This window comes from Myiozetetes cayanensis, unplaced genomic scaffold (assembly GCF_022539395.1).
Source record: "Myiozetetes cayanensis isolate MyiCay16 unplaced genomic scaffold, myiCay2020 scf14, whole genome shotgun sequence".
In the NCBI taxonomy this organism is placed as follows: Eukaryota; Metazoa; Chordata; class Aves; order Passeriformes; family Tyrannidae; genus Myiozetetes; species Myiozetetes cayanensis.
In genome coordinates this window covers 13,071,941-13,091,472 of record NW_026087048.1, presented here as the reverse complement: position 1 = coordinate 13,091,472, position 19,532 = coordinate 13,071,941, and the positions used below count along the sequence as shown (strand labels likewise).

The 19,532-nt window shown below is 50.8% G+C and overlaps 1 protein-coding gene across 2 annotated transcripts; it reads right to left on the bottom strand.

The window, feature by feature from the left end:
- Positions 1–1,923: 1,923 nt before the first annotated feature.
- Positions 1,924–15,023, bottom strand: DET1 (DET1 partner of COP1 E3 ubiquitin ligase). 2 transcript variants are annotated; one of them, XM_050309452.1, is made up of 5 exons: positions 14,881–14,949; positions 13,539–14,647; positions 10,318–10,508; positions 8,465–8,656; positions 1,924–4,796 (listed from the first exon to the last, which is right to left on the bottom strand). In XM_050309452.1, the coding sequence occupies exons 2-5, from the start codon at positions 14,619–14,621 to the stop codon at positions 4,607–4,609; spliced, it is 1,656 nt and encodes a 551-aa protein (XP_050165409.1). In that variant the 5' UTR covers positions 14,622–14,647; positions 14,881–14,949; the 3' UTR covers positions 1,924–4,606. The 2 variants fall into 2 exon arrangements, with proteins under 2 accessions (XP_050165409.1, XP_050165408.1); XM_050309451.1 differs by having other exon boundaries at positions 13,539–15,023.
- Between the last annotated feature and the right edge of the window lie 4,509 nt (positions 15,024–19,532).

Here is a 19,532-nt window from a genome sequence, read left to right as displayed (position 1 = left end):
AGAGAAACAGAGGCAAATCAGACCTTGGCCAGCTCTAGCAGGGGCCAGGGTTGCCTGATGAGCAGCCAGCACCAAGCTGGGACTGCTACAGTGATTGACTGCACAGCTCAACCCACAGCCCCCACAGCCCTAGAGCAAGTTAAAAAAAAATAAATTAAAAGCCATTGCACCATTCTCTCCTTCTGAGGAGTATTTGGCCAGAAAAGCTCTTTGCAGCCATGTAACAAGATAGGGAAGCATAGGGAAGCACAAGGATTCAGCCACAACAATGACTGGAGCTCGGATAGCAAGGCAAAAGCCAGCCCACAAAATCCTATCCTGTTGCTTGTCCACGGGACCAACAGTTTGCTCAGCAGCATTCACCTATCTGATAAAGGCTCACAGAAGGACAAAAGCTGTCAGGAGGGCCACGTGTCCCACTGCCATCCCTTTACCACCTCTCTGCCCACAGCCCTGAGAGATCCTGCAAGAAAAGCTGGCAGAAAAGCAGCAAGGGGGAGAGCATAAACAAGAAAGACAAAGAGACTTCTTAAAGCATCAGGAATCTGATTCTTCTAGCTGGGTCAAAAGGATCAAGGGAAGAGCATAATAGATGCAGCACCTGAGCAAAAGGAAGGTCCTGTCAGTACATACAGGGAGCTGAATCAGGGCCAGCCATGAGCACTGGAAGGTTAATTGAAAGGAGTCTTTAGTAGGGGCACACCATTAATGGATCCATAGGTTTGACTCTAGTGGGATTTCTGTGGCTTGCTGTCTAATGCCACTTATATAAGAAATAATGCAAGTGTCCTGTTTTTACTGTTTGGGGTTTTTTTTTAAAGCAAAGGCATCACAAGAAGTAAGAAAAGATGGGATTTTGCTGCCAGTCAAACAAGGTTTCCAACTCAAGCATCTCCTTGTCATTTTAGTGCCTGTCTGAAAAGCCACGGGCTCAAGAGCTTTCTGGTATGGTCAAGGTCTGCATAGGAAAGCATCGGAGAGCTGCACACGGGAAAATGGAGGAAAGGTTCAAAGGAAAATCACATCCATGCTCCAGATATGCATGCTTAGAGGGACTAACACAAACAGGGATGCTGCCAGGTTGTTACAGAGCAGCAGCTGATTACAGGGGGATCCCAGACTTTGGGAAGGTCCCGATCGCGTGATCTCAGCCACAATGTTCTGCAAAGAGGCAGGGAACATGGAAAATCCCAGTGCCTTTGCCCAACCCAAAAGCAGTGGACAGGCAACAGCTCCTCTGCTAAGCAAGGTGTGTTCAGTTTATCCTGATTATGGCTGGGCCACTTACACATGATGGAGCCCAGCTTTCCTGGAGATGGCTGAACACTCACCTGCCCATGGGAAGTGGGAATTAATTCATATTTTGCTTTGTTTGCATGTGGCTTTTAACCACCCATTAACCTGTCTTTATCTTAATCCACAAATTTTCTTTTTTACTGTTACAGTTCTCTCCCCAGTCCTGCTGGTAGGGGATTGAGCGAGTGGCTGTGTGTGGGGCTGAGTTGCCAGCTGGGGTTAAACCACAAGCTTTCAGCTCTTAATCATGGACCATCAGCAGAAAATGACCAAAAGGCTAGACAAATGCTGTAAATGGAATAAAGGAAGAGTGTCTGAATACAAGTTGGGATAGTAATAATATACAAAGGGGAAAACATAACTGAAGGCCAGGAATTCCTCTCCCAGCATTAGTTCATGTAGACAAGAATCTGAGAAATCTGCAGGAACTACAGAAAAGCCTCAGGTGGGAACATTCTTGAGCACACTTGAACTCCAAATTCCAGGAAGAGGCAGCAAACGCCCAGTGATATGCCTGCATAGTCCAAGACACACCTCTGCCATCTCTTCTTAGCAAAGGAATTCCCATTTGCACCATTCAGGTTTTTGGAAGACAAAGACGATAAATCAGACTCTTCAAGTAAATTCTGTTTATTCCATTTTTGTCTTGTGTTGCTAACAAATCTTTACCCTAACCTAAGAAAAATATCAGGTAGAAAATATCTCCCCTTTCCTCCCACCCTCCCCACCACACACACACACACAGTTTTTGTTTCTTAAACAAAAGAATCAAAATTTCAAGCATGAGAGACTTTTCTTTCCATACATTTCTATAACAAAATTAACTCTGTTGTAGATATAAAATGCAGCAGCCAAGACCAGAGGATCTGCTATGCTACTCCAAGGCAATTAGTACCCAGAATGATCAGTTTGTCTGCAAACATAATAAGAAAATACTTAGCACTTATCCAGCACTTTTTATCCATGAATTTCAAAGTGTTTTACAAAAACTGAAAATATGTTTTTGGCCTCATTTATGTAGAAGAAAACACCAGCTGGAACAGGAAGAGATTTGCCCCCAGCCACAGAACAATTTAATAGCAGAGCTAAGAACAGATCTCTGGTCTCTGAGCCTAAAGTCCAACAATTTGTGCCACACTCTCTGCTTCACACAGGGCAGCCTGAATTTAGCAAAAGCCCCGAATACAGAAATGCTGAAGTAGTTTATATTTTTGCCACTGAAAAAAAAAAAAAAAAAAAAGTCTAAATGGAGCTATTTTAGTAAGGACAAACCTCCCGAGGCTGTGACACCAAAGAGAAAACCCAATCTCAGATGGAGCTGCTGAAAGCTTTGGAGAAGAAAAAAAAAGTCTCATACTCAAGTGTGAACAGCTGTGAGAGTGGTGCAGAAAGGAGGTAAATCCATGATCTACAGTGTGCAAACGGTTCTCCACTTGGAGCTTTAATTGAATGTTTGAGGAACAGATCACAGGATAAAAACCTAAAACCTTGACAAATAGTGTTATTAGATGGAGAGGAACCTGCAGCTAAAGCATGCACGGCCTGACACCTCCTCTGTTAGCAGTGTTCTGACCCACCGTCACTCCTGACAGACCTGAGACACCAGCAGTGCAAACACCAGGAAAAGAGTGGTGAAATGCAATGTTTTCCCTAGAAATATGTTAAGCAAGGCCAGGAGAGCAAAGAAGTACCATGAGGCAGAGAGTAAAGGCTGATTCAAGGATCCCAGGGCATCCTCAGTTACAAGGTCCATCATTCATGCCATAAGCAGGTACCAACACCCACACAGTTCTCCTGTGCATTACCAGCAAAATGAATGCATGATTCTCTCACTCCTCTTCACAGGTATGTGGCCACAATACATCACCCACAGCTCATTTTGGTCCAAACAAGACACCCACAGGGTCCTTTAGAGGGTTTCCTGTGTATTAGCACCAATTTTCTAATGCCTCCCCTGTACCTCCCATAGGAATGGGACAACAACAGGCTCCAGCTTACAACAGAGCACCTCGTGATGTTGGGATGGTTGTGCTGCCTGGCAGCACTCAGCCCATGTGCAAAAACCCCCAAATGCTAGCCTACAACCAAAACCTCCATTTTTAAGAGAGAAGGGCAGGCCAGCATCCTCACCAGCCCATGGTGGCAGGTAATTACACCTAGGAGCTTAATTTATCATCAGCATAAAAACTGCTGTGGTCCAGCCAGCCCCGACACAGTGGCCAGCTGCGCTCTGAAGCCTGGGAACAGCAACCCGGGTTCTCACAGAGAACAGTGTATCAAACAGGGAGAGGTAAGCAACCTAAGTCAACAAGCTCATCTCCTAACTGCAAACCCGCAGCAGTGAACATTAATTCAGGTCTCCTCCCTCCTTCCTGGGCAAACCCAAATGCTACTAATTTTCCATGTTCATACTCCAACACACAGGGGAGCGCCAGCAGCTGGGTCTCCTCTCCCCCCAGCAGCAGGGCTGCAGATGGCCGTGAAGATTCACCCCATGCTGCAGAAAAGTCCTTCTAACGTGACCAAGGAGCTGCTGTTGCTCCCCTACACCCTTCCCAGCCACCCATCTTCCTTCTGCACCCACCTCCTTGTGCATTAGAGACACAACCAGCTGCCCTGACTTGCTGGCATTAACACACCATCTCTCACTTAGGAGCTTTTACAGATACTAAGGCACAAAGATTAAGTGACTTGCATAAGAGTCAGGAACAAACCTCATGTCTTTCAGTTGATTTCTCACACCTTTTTTCCTGACCTCTTCCATATCAAAATCACGTGAGCAGATTGTGTGGACTGAGAGCAGGACCTCGTTTCCCCAGCAATACTTAAGATACAAACAGGGGCAGCTGTATCCAAGCCCTCCCCAGGGCTCCCATCCATTCCCCCTATGACAGGCTGTTTGACAAGGTAAGAGTGCAGAAGGGAGCGCTCCACTGGTGTGATGCAAAGCCCCATCTCTGCCACCCTAAGTCCTGCAGCAGGACAGAAAATGGACATCTCTCTGACAAAGTAGGAAAGGAAAATTCAGCTACGCTTTGTTCATCCATGGGGATAGGGAAGGAGCAGGAAGGACTGCTTAATGCAGTGGGACCCTCACAGTACAATCAGGGTCAGGAGAAACATCCACACCCTTAACTGGAGCAGATCAGCTTTCCTCAGCTGAGTGCCCCGCGAGATGCCACCGGCAGGAGCTCCCTGGTCAGGTTTCTCGGCACGAGCGATGGTTTGGGTTCCCGGAAGGTGTGAGTGTCTGGCCTTGGCGCGTCTGTGGCAGAGGCCCAGACCCAAGGAGAGCCGCTGGCGAGGCCCACTACGTGCAGCTGTGCCTCATGTGGAAGTTCACCACGTACTCGGCATTGGTGCGCTGCACCGAGATGGCAAAGGGCTCGAAGGGGTGGAAGGTGAAGGCCACCAGGCGCCGCACGGTGTGATTGATGGGCCGCCCCAGGAGTCCCGCCTGGATCTCGAACTTCAGGAGGCCAGAATCACGAGCGTAAAATCTGAAAGGAAGAGAAAGTCAATTATGGCTGTTCCCGACTATTGACTTTGCCATCTGGGCTCTTCACACACAGAGTGCCTTGTTCAGTCTCTGGTACTCCCTCAGGGGCAGGAGGTCCTCAGCTGGGTGTCGAGCTCTTGGCTATGCAGAAAAGGCCCTCCCGGGGCAGTTGTTTTCTACTGTCTAGAAAAGCTTCACTTCATTCTAGTATTAGAAGTGAAAGAACTCTGCCTGTCATTTTGGTGGACAAAGCTGATTTCACAAGGGGGAGTAAGTTTGGTTCAGACCCCACCTGTGCTGGCTCTCCACCCTCTCTTAATGCAAGCTGCTCCCCTTGATCCCTAAGGCAGGTTTATCGTATAGAACTGAGCTTACTTCTCTTAGCAATGGCCTTCACTAAGAGTGTAAGGCTGCCCCTTCCCCCTCCTGGTGCTGCCAAGGAAGGCTTTACACTGCTGTTCTTGTGTCTTGCTACCTCCTTGTTCAGCTGAAGAAACTTGACCCAATCCTGCTGAAGGGTGCCAAGTTGTACTGTACAGGCTTTGCAGTTCCTTCTACATTTCCATCAGAAAAGCATTAATGAGATAGGCTGGGCAGGAAGAAGCTGACGGATTGGATTCCACAATCACAGCAAGGGCAGAGATCAAGGTAAACCTAACATCCTTCTGCTGTCACACACCTGCCTATGGGTCAAGCTCACGTGTGTCTCCAAACAGGTGAGCTCTGGAATACAGCTCCAACACAGAGCAGATATTGCCAAGGGGACAAGGGGAATCCAGGGAAGCTCTTTGGTTCTTGAACCTTCTCTGCACACAGAGTGTAACCAACATAAGCCCAGGTAACACCACTGTCCTCTACTGTTGTGGGAACATGGGACTCTCTGCGAGGATCTCACACTCCCCACGATTTTGAAGGAGGTTAATGGATGTGGTACCTTCACAAATTAGCTGGACTCTAACTCAAATCCTCACCCTGCAGTTGTTTCAGTTCGTTAGACCATTTTCATTAGACCTCTTCCAATTTTGAGCACAGAATTGCCATTTTGCCCCACAGCTGCTTCCTCTTCCACCAACACTTAGTATATGTGGGTATTTTGCATTTTCCTCTGGTTTTAACTCAAAGAATGCTTTTAATCTTGGAGCACATCTCCCCCCTGCCAGCAACACAATGCACTCAGCTCTCAGTCTGGAAGAACAGCTGATGACAGATACTGGCGATGCTGTTTCAGGAGCAGACATACTCCACATTTTAACAACACAGCCTATTGAGAACCTCATGTTCTTCCTGGAGGGCCACTCTCTTCTCCCTTCCTCTGAATCAAAGTGCCAGCCAGCCCTGCCTGAAAATTGCACACAAGAACCCAGCAAGAGAATCACAGTCTTGGTATTTGGCTTTTCAAAAAGTCCTTTCCCTCCTACACAAGGCTGGGTATGGAGAGGGTCATTCTTTAAATAAAGCACAGTCCCCCATCTGTTCCTCTCTCCCCCAATTCACAACAATTTACTACTCAAGATGAAGCTCCCTGTAATCTAAAAGATGTGCTCAGTTTGGTATTTTTAAATGTATTTTTAAAAGTGCTCTGCAATCAGAGGCCATTTCCATGGGCTCTCACTCTGGGGATAAATTAGGCCCTGCAATATAAAATTGTATGTCAACAGAAACAGCAAGACCAGCCTTTTCAAACGGTAGGAAAATGGAAGATTTATCTGCAGACCAATTCTTTTGTTAAAAGGTTCCTTATTAGCCATCTAGATGGATTTTAGAGACCCCCTGCTATAGGTAGAGTGTGTTAGATAGAGCCTCTTCCTCACAAGTGCCATCATTTCACCCACTGAATATCTCTTCAAGCCTCCTGAAAAGAGACTGGAAGGCGGTGATGATGGGGAACCTAAAGTCCTTACAGCCTGAGAGCAAACAACCACTGGTCTCTTACGTAGCCAGAGTTGAGAGTTGAACCTTCCGGGATGCAGAAAGGCACTAAGGGTTAAAAGGACACAGTACACAGAAGTGCTAAATGGATGTGGAAAAGGTCTGGAGACCTTCCTAGCTCACACGTTGTGCCAGGAAACTGCACACAGATTATAACACCCTTAGCTGCTGAAGGGTTTTCCATTCCAGACAATTACAGGACTTACATTACAAATCCTGCGGTCCCTCGTTTCCAAGCCCTCTACCCACAACAGGCAGCTGGCATTATTTTATTAATCCCTTTGTTTTGCATGTGGGAACCACAGCAGCACTATTTGAGCTATTGAATGGTTAAGGTTAGCGCCTCATCTTCTGCTTGCTTACCAAAAACCAGGAGCCCCACTGCTCCGAGGCTCTATTCAAGTCCTAATTGACTCTGCACAGCTTTGAGCTTTAAAAGCTCTGGCTCTAAACGCGGGTTTGCTCAGGGGAGGGAGGGAAGGTGGCACTTGGCTTTGTTTACTACAAAGACTCCACCGCAGCAAATGACTGCGGTTCTGCTCCCTTTTGTCCGCAGGAGCCGGGCGCAGGTTGGCGCTGGCAGACAACTGCCACCCTGCAAGTTTTCCCAACGTCAAGCATGACAAGGGGGAAAAGGGCAGGCTTTCTCTGCAGATAGCACGGAAGCTGGAGATCAAACCAAATCATACAGGCAGAAAAATCAATTAAATATACATAATTTGGGAATTGAGGGCGCAGGAATAATCAGAAGTTCCCCACCACCTGAGTCAGGGCCAGGGGAGATATGAAAGCACTTTTTGAGAATGAATTGATGAAAACAAAGTTGGGAAGCTGGCCAGAATTATCTCCCTAGGCTGCCTGAGCCCCCAACATGTGTGCAGTCACTAAACAAAGCACTCAGGCACTGAAGGCTCTCTTTGTTTTCAGAGCATAGGTTTGCTTCTGCAGTACCGTGAGTGGAAAGACTATTCTGGCTGGAGAACGCAGCCTCTTTGAGCCTTTCGGGCCAGAGATGTTGGATTTTTAACCAATACTGCTGGCAGCCATGGCTGCAGCCAACAAAAAGAAATAAACAGTCCTGGTGTTTCTGCAAGAAGCATTGCAAACCTCCTTATTCCCAGGCTCAGACTGCCAGCACCAAAGACTCAGACAGAAGAGGCTCTGAATGGCCCTCAGACCTGGCTAAAGCTCCTACTACAGACAGAAATTTCCTACAGAGCACTGAGAGAAGGGGTGTAAGAGGAGAAGTGCAGCTCCCAGGGTGTGAACTGTAAACAAGGGAAGTCTGAAAACAGCTAAATCAATACCACAAGCATTATGAGTAACACCTAACCCAGCTGCTATGTTATTCACAGGACAAACCAAATAATCCTTGCCAGCTATACCCATGTGCTCAAAAAGGATCCTTCCAGCATAGGAAAGCAGCCATCCAGAACGGTATCATTCTGCAGCCCAAACACAACAGCAGCACTTTTCCATTCATGTGGAAAAGGTCAGGCTTCACTACCCAAACCTTCCCCAGAGCGGCACAGTGAGAAAACCTGAAGAAACCTCCCATATGAGTTACTGCAAAGGAGAGAGGTCAAGCTTTGTGGCTTGCTGAAATAAACCCTCTGGTGAAAGGATTTCCTAGGCCAAAGGCCTTGATCTACTCCCTCCTGTTCACACATGTGGCAGAGGCGATTTAGGACGACTCTCGCCCTGCTCCCCTCACATACAGCTTCTTGGCCTGTCCCATACCTTATGGGGTGATCACCACAGGTCTTGGGGCGCTCCATGACTGACACCCACTTGTCATCGTAGCTGAACAGGGAGAGGTCGAGGTAGGGGCTGCCGCTGTAGGACTGGGCGCTGATCGGGAGCTGCCCCAGCAGCCGCCGCACGGCCTCCGTGTGCCCTCCATACTTGGCGTTCACGATCGTGTCCTTGAACCTGCAGCAAACCCAGAGACACGCTCTGTTCACAAAGGCCACGGGTGGACAGCACAGCTTAAATAAACTAAGGAGGAAAACAATTAGGGAAAGCAAACAGCAGCAGCGTTAAGAACCAAACCGGCTCACTTGCAAAGATGTATCACAGTGATTCAAGCATCAGCCAGTTCTGGTGACCTTTTTATCCTCCCTCCTCATTACTGTTTCTGCCCTGAAAGTCCAAACTGACAGAAGAAGAAGACTGTGCCTACCCACAAGGTCTGGCCCCAGCTGCTCTGCAGTACAGGAAATGAACAGGATCAGAAACAGGGAGAGATGGATTAGCAGCTTATCAGTCAATCCAAGTTTTACCATGAAGCCTGGAAACAGCATAAGCAAAAGCCAGAGGGTTTCACAGTAACAGTTGAGCTATTAATGTTGACTTGAGAATCCCCCTCTCTCCAGCCACTGTGTTTTAAGGGAGAAACCTTAGATGAGGAAGAACCTTGACAAGAAGCACAAAGCTCTTCAGAAACTACAGTGAGCTGAAAGTTCTCCCTGAGGGAGACATTAACACAGGCTGGATTTCTCTTTCCAAATAAAATTTTAAGCTCTCCATGTGCAAGAACAGTCAGATAGCTGCAGGGATGTCAGACATCAAGGAGGGTAAAACACTTCCGTTTGACCAGAAACACTCAGCCAAAAGCCAGCTCACTCTGGATTATTCTCGGTGATACTTTGCTGTGGAAGTTATAACACTCCTGCTACAGGCCCTTGTAGCCAAGAGAATGAAAAGATTCTCCTCTCCACTTTAACACAAGGCAGGAGTTGTTCTTCAGGAGTCTCTGGTGAGTCCTCTCATTCTCTCTTCCATTAATCATTATGGATTTCCTGACAGGCAGCTCTAGAAAGTTACAGACATAGTCAACTTCGTCACACTTACGTGACATCAACCTAAAATCAACAGAAGCTTAATGCCCATAAGTGAATGCCAAGTACTTTGGATGATGTGAAACAAGTCACTGGAAGAACAAAACACCCTGAGTCACATAAAAATATATTCCAAGAGAAATAACACACTCTGCCTCATTAAAACCATGTTTGACTGTTAAAGCACATTCTAGAAAGCCAGGTTATTTTGGTATTTTGCTCAGCTTTCACAATAGGTCTAAGCAGAAGAGTTTCCTTTCTCCTAGCACAGTCTGATGAGAATCACAAGCTTGTGACTGATGTTGAAGAAAATGCTACAGAACACAGTTTGATACACACTAAATTCAAAGAATATCACTTGGCAAAATACGCCCAACTAGATGATGGCAGCATCTTGACAAATCATATCTTCAGGGACCAAAGCTACTGGGCAGTAACACTTTAATAACCTCCAAAAGAGCTATTGCTCAAGGAGAGACGGGAACATCTTTCCCTCAAAATTCCTCTTCCTTCTTCTAAGCACCAGATTCCCACTGCTTTGTGGCAATCCTCTAACAAGGCAGATGCTGTGGAATATAAAATCAAATGCATGAGGCTGCAAGGTGAACCATGTACGAGCCTGCCCCTTACATCACCCTGCAAAGGGGACTAAAGGAACTGTTTTTGTCAGTAATTTGTTATTTGATACTGGCCTTCAGCGGACGGGGGTGAGCGTGTGTCTATACGGTATAAAGCATGCTCCGAATGGCTCACCGGCGCTGGATCTGCCTGGCAAAGTTGTTGCTGGAAGCTGAGCAGGGGAACTGGACAGCCTCACTGTGCAGGGTGGCATTCCTGAAGAGGTCACAGAAGTTCTCAAACAGCTCCAGCAGCTCGTCGGACGTGTTCTCGAACACGGCGATAACCTCCGTGGTCACCATGTTGTACACGACGAAGAACGAGGGCTGGGGAGAGAGGCGGAGGCAGAGGTTACCCAGGAGGGCATGGCTGGGGGAGCTCTCCCTTCCTTCTCCCCCACATCACACCACAGACCCTCTCCAAATTTCTCCACAGCGCAGGAGAATCCCACGTCCTCATGCTAATCCATATTCTCCTATTCAACATGTACCAAATGATCCACCTCTTAACTGTGATTTTTTATGAAGAAAACTTAATGGGCTTCCTATTTTTCAACTCCACCTGGATGCAATAGTTCTGTTTTCTCTTCCTCTCTGTCCCCTCCACTAAAACCAAAACACTTTCTCAAGTGCCAAATTTAATTTTCATTCCTGCTGACAAAAAGATTTTAGATCCAGTGCTAGCTGGCCATCAATTATTTTTTCGTCTCCTTCCCCTTTTAATATTTGCATCACACAGAGATAAGCCTTTTTAGTGTACTATGCACTACATCACTGCCTACAAAATGCTGTACCCTCCAGGTACCCTGGCAGCACAGAAATGAAAATCTGAAAGACATTAATGACTTCTTTTTAATGCTGACATTCTTGTGCAAGAAGACCCTTGTATTGCGCTGTGGATTTGGCCATGGCAATGTTTCCTGGCATGAAATTGGGAAAAAGGTGACATTGTGTCAGCATGGCTACATCAAAGGGAGATGACAATCCCATTCCGTTGTGAAAGGGCAGATTTAATTCTTGGTCGTTAAAAGTAGCTTTCATTAGACACAGGAGTGCTGGCACCCCAAATAAGAACCTGCCCCCACTTCAGAGGTAATGAATTCCCGTGGTATAGGCACGTGCCTGATTCATCTTCTGTCAATAGAGGCAAATTCTAAATGCTTCACCTCCTGCTCCCAAAAACAATGCTCAGGGATGACGGCAGGCACTCTGCCCTCCCCACCCACCTCCAAATATCACAAGGTTTGTTTGTTTTACAGCCCCAAAATAAAACTGTGATAATACAATCCAGCCCCCACATGTCAAAATGAAGCGTGCTAGATGAGGTTACTCACTCGACTGCTGCCTAAGGAAAGGGAAGCCCTTCTGAAATAAAGGGTTGGAGCAGAGAGAAAATAAGAGGAGACAGCAGAAGGAAGCACTGTTTACATCACTGAAGACTGTAGGGAGTATCCTCCTACCTTAAATAAAAAAGTTCCTTGTCCAGGTTAACACAGAGACACATCTACAGGATATCTTTGAGCAGAGAAACTACCCTCCCTGCTTTTTAGCAGCACCTGTAACACCAGCAAAACATCATCACAGCATGGGAGGCAGCAGCTGAGTGTCACAGAAATCACGCAGCAAAGCTGTCAAGTCTATCAGCACAGGCCTGGAACAGCAACAACAACCCCCAAGCTACATATGCACAGCACACGATTAAAGATCTCGAAGGATTCGCTGCAGACCCAGACAAGAAACACGCAGCCCACAAGTATAAACAGTGACTCCTCAACCTTCTTGGCAGAGAAGCCAGAGAGGAGAGAGGAGCCTGGAATTGTCTGATAGACGAAAGAAAAATCAGAGCTTTAGGTATTTTGTGAGCCAAGTTTTCTTCAGGAAGCCCTAACACAACGCCTATACTCACAAAGGACTGTGGAGTCCGCTCCACATCTGGAATTATCTCCTGGAAGAACTGAGAAATGAGATGCTTTTCCTCCAGCATAAAACCCAGTGCCTGAGGCTAAACCAACCACAACCTGTATCTTAAAGTAACCCCCGGGTGAAGAGAGTTGAGAGCTCTCTGCAGCAAACCAGGCACAAAGGCCCCAATAACCACAGCAGAGTGCGGAGCTGAGCCTGCCACAAACATTCTCATCAGGGTCAGGAGCTCATTCCAGACACCAGCAATGAGCAGAACGCTGCAGGCCACTTCCACAGAGCTTTAGTGTCTCTGAGACAGATGTTTAGTTTTACACCAATGAGCAAAGTGGATTAGATTAAGCCTTTCCTTTTTCCCAGCAAAGCCACTTCCTAAAACAAACACCAAAGAAGAGAAAAATAAAACACAAGTCATCTTCCAGGAAGAATTAGAGTAAGGCAACAAGCTAAGAGCTACTGTCTATTTCTTCTATGATCTAGGTCCTTGTGGAAGAGAAGGATATGAAAGAAAAACAAACATCTGGGGAACAATCAGACCTACGTGCTGTACTGGAAATTTATTACAAATTCTCACTAAATACTTTCCACAGAATAAAAACCACGCTCGTTAAAGGAATAAAAACTGATTTTAAAAAAATATCTCAGTTTCACGGAGCTCAAAATGTGGCCACCACTCAAACAGCAGTGAAAAGAAATGATCAACCTGCAGGGTGGTGAAACGTCTGGAGGGACACAGCAGTGACTGAGCTACATTTGCCGTAATTCCACTTCTTTAGTACTAAACTGAAAGGAGAAGCAATTGGCACATTAGCCAGATCTAAGAGCTGCTACTCCAATTTGGAGAGATCATGAATACCGTCTCTCCCTGAAGCTTGAAAGAGTAAGTATGCAGGCAGAACAGAAAAGGTAATTCTACTGTAGGGGAAAAAATGAAGACTATTATATTTGAAAAACATGCTTGAAGATACATGAGAAAAGGGAGAGACTACCTCTACAATTTAAGTGGACCTTATGAAATATCAGCTAAAAATAAATTCAGCTGGGGATCTGGGCGGGAAAGAGGGTTCTACAGCATCTGTGAGCACGGGGAACAAACCCTGGAGAAAGGAGACTCACTAACCATGTCAGATCTTTTCTCTCTCATTTTTCAGATACGAAGGAAGAGATGAAATTATGCAAACAAAAGACACAAAAGTTATTTAATATCAGAGGCATCAAATGTTCACAATAAGAATGAAGTCTTGGGGATCCCAAACAACATCCACAGGCTCAGCTAAGAAACAAGCATCTTACTGCTTGAGCACGTGCCCCAAAGCAATGAGCAGACTGAGGACAGAGACAGTACCTGAGTAAACCGGTCTAGCGGAAGGTTAGCGGGGTTGGAAATGGATGATCTTTAAGGCCCCTTCCAACTCAAACCATTCTGTGATTCTATACCTGGGAAGGATCCGTCACCCTCAGCGTGACCACGTCCTCACTAGTGTATTTGATAAAGAGGTGGTTCTCATCCAGGAGCTGCATCTTCCACATGCGGAGCTGCCTCAGCTGGTCAAAGTACTGGAAGAACCTCCTCTTTGCTATGGCGCTCCCATCCTGCTCCGCCCTCCTCCACAGGTACACCAGCAGCCTGTGCTTCAGGGAGTTGATGAAGGGCTCCTTGTAGGGGTTGGCCATCCCTGTCTGCGTGTCCCGCTGCACCTCGGGGTACACCGCAGACAGGGTCAGCAGATCGTCCTCGTAGCAGAAGCGGCCGATGGTCCGCACGTCGATGAACGTCCCCTCGGGCGTCACCTGGAAGACGTGGATGGTCTGCTGCTGCACGGAGAGGATGGCCAGGATGTTCTTGTAGAGGTACAGCCCCTGGTTGTGCGACAGGATGACCTTGTCGCACTTGAAGGCGCGCGTGTCGCACAGGCGGCCCGTGTGGAGGTCGATGATGTGCAGGGAGTAGTCCTCGAGCGGGGAGCGCGGGTTGGGCGTCACGGACTCGCTGTTGCGGTACACCTCGAAGAAGGGCGGGTGCGGCTCCTCGGGCAGGTAGGCGGCCGAGCCCACGATCACGTAGCGGCAGTCGTCCGTGAACAGGCTGCACTCGCGGTTCAGGTGCTCCCCGTTGGAGGCCACGTTGGTGATGTGCAGCAGCACGAAGAAGCGCTCGAAGAGCCGCCCGCGGATGTTGACGGCCCGCTGGTCGCTGCCGTTGGCCAGGATCTCCCCCTCGTAGCCCTGCAGCAGGTCCTCGGCCGCCTGGCAGCCCTGGTACTCGTAGATCTCCAGGGAGGTCTGGTCGGAGGAGAAGGCGATGAAGTAGCGGCCGTCGGGGGAGAACTTGCGCAGGAAGCAGGGCGGCTTCTCCACGTTGACCACGGTGAAGTTGGGGAAGACGTTCTGGTGGAAGACGCGGACCTGGTGCCAGTGGGTGCCGGCCTTGCCGGAGCTGATCCGGCGGCGCTCCAGGCGGTGGATGACGTTCTGGTTCTGGATGCGCCGGGGCCGGATCGTGGGGGCCTCATGGTCCATGGTCGGGGTTCTACCTCATCCTCACCCTGCGGGGAGCAGCACACGAGCTCTGGGACCACACGGGGTGGAATTCAGGGGACCTGCTCACATGGACTCACAGCACCCCAGGGGGGTGGCTTAAAGGGGCAGCTGGACTTTGGGAGCAGGGAGATAACACAGGAGAGCACTGGGAGAAACTGGGAGAGAGATCTCAGCGGGAGGCACCAGGAAATCAAGGAGAGCCCAGAGGTGACCCCAGTGCACTGAGGGGTGGTGGTACCTGCAGGTCTGTCTGCTGGAGAAAAACACGCAGCGAGGCACCGGGAGGGAATCGGGAAGAGGGGCAGGCACAGGTGGGCACCAAGGCAACGGAGGGAGCCCAGGGAGCCAGGGATAATCCACAGACCTGATAAATAGCAGGCCCGAGAAACAGCCTGGAAAGAACGGAGGGAGCTGGGGGCGAGGGGACACAGAAGGGGTCACCGCGATGCGCCCGGGCACGCCTGCCGAGGTGGGAGAGGGGAGGCGCGGTCCCTCGGGGCTGTGCAGGGACTGAGCTCCAAGTGAAGCCGGGGTCAGCTACGGGTCCGCCCGCTGAACGGAACGAGGCTCCCAGCAGCTCTCCCGCTGGGTTGGCGGCTGAGGGGACACGGGGGACCCGGCTGAGGGCCCGCAGGAGGCCGCGGCCGCGCTCACCGCCGGGGCCGCGCCGGGTCCCATCACGCCATGGCGGCCGCCATCTTTCCGCCACCGCACAGCGGCGGGAGGGCGGCGCGGCCACTTCCGCTTCCGGCCGCGTGACAGCGAAGGGGGACGGCCGGGCCAGAGGGGCAGCGAGCGGCGGAGAGCGCCCCCTGGCGGCGGGAGGGAGCGCTGCGCCAGCACCCACAGCACCCATCCTGGAACCGTCCTGGAACCGACCTGCACTCACAGCACCCACAGCACCCATCCTGGAACCGTCCTGGAACCGTCCTGCACTCACAGCACCCACAGCACCCATCCTGGAACCATCCTGGAACCATCCTGGACTCACAGCACCCACAGCACCCATCCTGGAACCGTCCTGGAACCGTCCTGGAACCGACCTGCACCCACAGCACCCACAGCACCCATCCTGGAACCGTCCTGGAACCGTCCTGCACTCACAGCACCCACAGCACCCATCCTGGACCCATCCTGGATCCACCCTGCACTCACAGCGCCCACAGCACCCATCCTGGAACCGTCCTGGATCCACCCTGCACCCACAGCACCCATCCTGGACCCATCCTTGACCCTTCCTGGAACCACCCTGGACCCACCCTGGACAATCCTACACCCCTTGCACTTATCCTGCATCTCTTGCACCCACCCAGCACCCACCTAGCACCCATCCTGAACCCACCCTGCACTCATCCTGCACCCACATCACCCATCTTGGAACCACCCAGAACCCACCCCGCTCCCATGGATCCATCCTGGAACCACTCTGTATCCATCCTGCACCCATCCTGCAGCCTCTGCACCCCTCTGGCACCCCCTGCCCTGTACCCATTCTAGACACCCAACACCCATCAAGGACCTGCTAGACCCATCCTGTACCCCCTGCACCCACCCTGCACCCATTCTACATCCACTCTGCACCCACCCTGGACCCATCCTGCACCCACAGCACCCACCGTACAACCGACCAGCCCCTGCGCCCTATCTCAGCACCCCCTGCACCCCTCTTGCACTCTGCCACCCCATCCCAGCACCCTCTGCATCCCCACCCAACCATCCCCAATTCCTGAGCCCCTCCATGCCTGGAGCACCTCCATGCCCAGGAGGGGTCTGGCACGGCCCCATCGCTCCTTTATCCTGAGTCCCCACACGGGGACACCGCAGGGGACATCACACCTGCTGCCAGCACACTGGGGTGCACCCCAGCCCTTCAACCCCAGCACTGGCCGCAGAGACTGAGGACACCCCAGGCACCTCCTCGGCTTTTCCAAGGGGCTTGAAAGCCTTTTGCTCGCCTTGGCTTTTACCAGCACCCCCTCCCGCTCCGTGCATTAGCGTCAAGGGCGGCTCCGAGGGGCACTTCTCCTCCAAAGGGAAGGAGGGAGGAATGTCAGGGGGGCCCTTGAGATCCATTTGCCATCCTCTTGCCGAGGCTGAGCCGACACACTGGCTCATGGAGCCACTCCACTGGTGGGCGTGGGAGCTGGGAGCGGGAGCACGGGACTCCAGCCGGGGGCAGGAGAGCTGGGTGACAGCGACACCCAGCCAGTGTCACACCAGAGTGGTTGGGGGATGCTCCTCCTGCACCAAAGCTCTCGCCATTGAATTCCCAGGGATCCTTTGTCTGTTTTATGTGATGCTTTAGGGTCCAGCCAGCAGTGGGGCAGAGTAGGACCTCACCACCCGAGGGGCTGGGTGGCTCCCACTGCCTTCCCGCAGGGATGGGGCAAGGCAGAATGCCTGGCACTCCCGAGCCTGGCACACCCTGGGTGACCCCGCTGCCACCCCACCTGCCTGCCCCATTCCAATCTCCCACGGGTTCCATGCCCAGCAGCCATATCCTGTGTCCCTTCCCGGTGTCAGAAGGCGCGATGACAAGGCTAAAATTGATGGCTCCTGTGTCCCTCTTTGTCTCTCTGGCTCCTACCTAATTAATTGAGATCCACCTTAATAGGATCAAACTAAATACCAAAGAACATCCAACCACACAGCAGCTGGCATGAAAACAACCGCCCGGCACACACACACACACACACCGAGAAGCAGTTCACTGGACAAAAGGGTCATAAATACAGCAGCAATTAGTGCTTCCAGAGCTAATAACTTCATCACAGCAACCTTCCCACAGCTTCAGCCCCCTCCCTGGTGCTTGGAAGCGGGTCAGAGGACCCTCACTGGAGCGGTTTCAGCCATCAGCAGGGATTTGCATCACGTGCAATAGATCCCATTGCTGGCACAAGGCTGGGGGCAAAGTTAGTCCTGGCTTATTTTGGCCTGGGGGGTGGCAGAAGTGGGGGGTTCACCATGCCAGACCACCTCCCTCCCCCCAGGTGAATGTTGGGGAGTCAGGACTCTTGGGACATTTCCCACCTCCCACAGCATTTCGTGCCACCCCTTGGGGGTCCAGCACTGGGGGACACATTTCTGTCCCCACCCTTGTCATCTGGAGGACAGCAGGGAGGTGGGGTATCCCTCTGCACGTCCCCAGGCCAGAGGAACAGGGCAAGTCCCTGTCTAGAGCCCACAGTGCTGGCACAGGGTTACTGGGGGCTGGTATGGGGGTCACTGTGAACTCATATGGAGGTGACTGCAGGCTGGTGTGGGGGTTTCTGGGAACTGGTATAGAGGTTACTGGGAATAGGCATATGGAGGTTACTGGGGGCTGGCCCAGTAACACCTTCAGCCTCACAGAGCAGCTGTGGGTCCATGGCTTTGGGTCTTACTGGGCTGGTTTTGGTGGAAGTCCCTTTAGCAGCGTGTTTGCCGAGGAGAGGGATCCTCCGTGCCTTCACCAGCCTCACCACTGCCCTGCCAGTGCTACATCCACCTCCAGCCTTTCTCCAGAGCCAGCAGGTGAGTTAAAAAAAAAAAGAAAGCAATAAATCTTAGCCCATTTCAGCTGGTTTGGATAATTTTTCCTGTTCCTGAAGCAAAGACCCTTCTTGCTTTGGCTGTTTACCAAGATGATGGCAGCAACAAACTTCAGCTGGGGAAACTCTTGTTGGCGTGAGTGAAGAGCACATGAAGCAGATAGAGACCTTGGGTGTATCTCATCTTTCAAAAAAAAAAAAAGGATGTAATTCAATATTTACAATACTTGCAATATTGAACATTTACAATATTACAGCATTTACAGTGAATATTACAATATTTACAATATTGAATATTTACAATATTCCCCAAATCTGGGGAGTTACTTCAATCATATTTTCAGAGTTTGGGGCTCCCATGGCATGGGGATCCATGTACACATTTGCACATTTTCATGTGCCACCACAGCATTCCTTGCTCTGGTTTTAAATGGCACCAGCGACTCATTTTGGAATGGAACTGAATGAATTTTGGAGGCTGTTAATGGGATCACCACCATCACGTGGTCTGTGGGTCTGGGGTCCTTGGGTGTGGAACTGGGCCCCCTTTTTTTGCTCCTGGTGCTGTCTCGGCTTGAAGGCAAGATATGCTTTAAACACCCTCCAAAACTTTCCTGACCTTTGCAAAACACCCCATTGCAGGTGCAGAGCACAGGCAGGACCAGAGGGGCAGAAGCTGGGCGGTGCCTGGTCCTCCCGGGGTGCCCATGGCATGGCTGGGGGTGAGTGCCACAGCTGGAGAACAGGAATTCCCTAAGCACAGGGGACGGGCAGGGACCAGCACCCTCATGGGCAGGGGGACAGCAGAACCCACCCTTGCTGCAGGGTGTCCGGGCTGGGGGGGCATCCAGCTGCTCCCCACCCCACGGAGAGAGCTGGAGCTGCCCACCTGCTTAACCCACAGCCAGCTCCCCGTGTGCGGTGACAGCCCTGTCCCCTCCCACACCCCCACCACAGGACACCGGTCCTGTCCCCACCGTGCCGCCCGCGGGGTGACAGCCCTGTCTCCCACCATATACCCATCACAGGGTGACAGTCCTGCCCCCCCTCCTCCCCCTGGTGCCATCCATGGGAGTGACAACTCTGTGTCCCCCGCGCCACCCATGGCGTGCCAGCCCTGTCCCCCCGCCGTGTCCCCCGAGGGGGGGCAGCCCCGCAGCCTCCTCCCGGCTGATGCGCAGTGACATTTGCAATCTGTTGCCATGGGCGCTCGGGGACTTTTGCTGTGGAGGGGAATCGCGTTTCTCCCCCCTCCTCCTCCTCCTCCCCTTCCCTCCCTCCCGATGACGTCATGGATGACCACGGTGGTGACAGGGCCACCTGTGGGCTGATGAGGGGTTTAAAGAGACAGTCTGCAGCT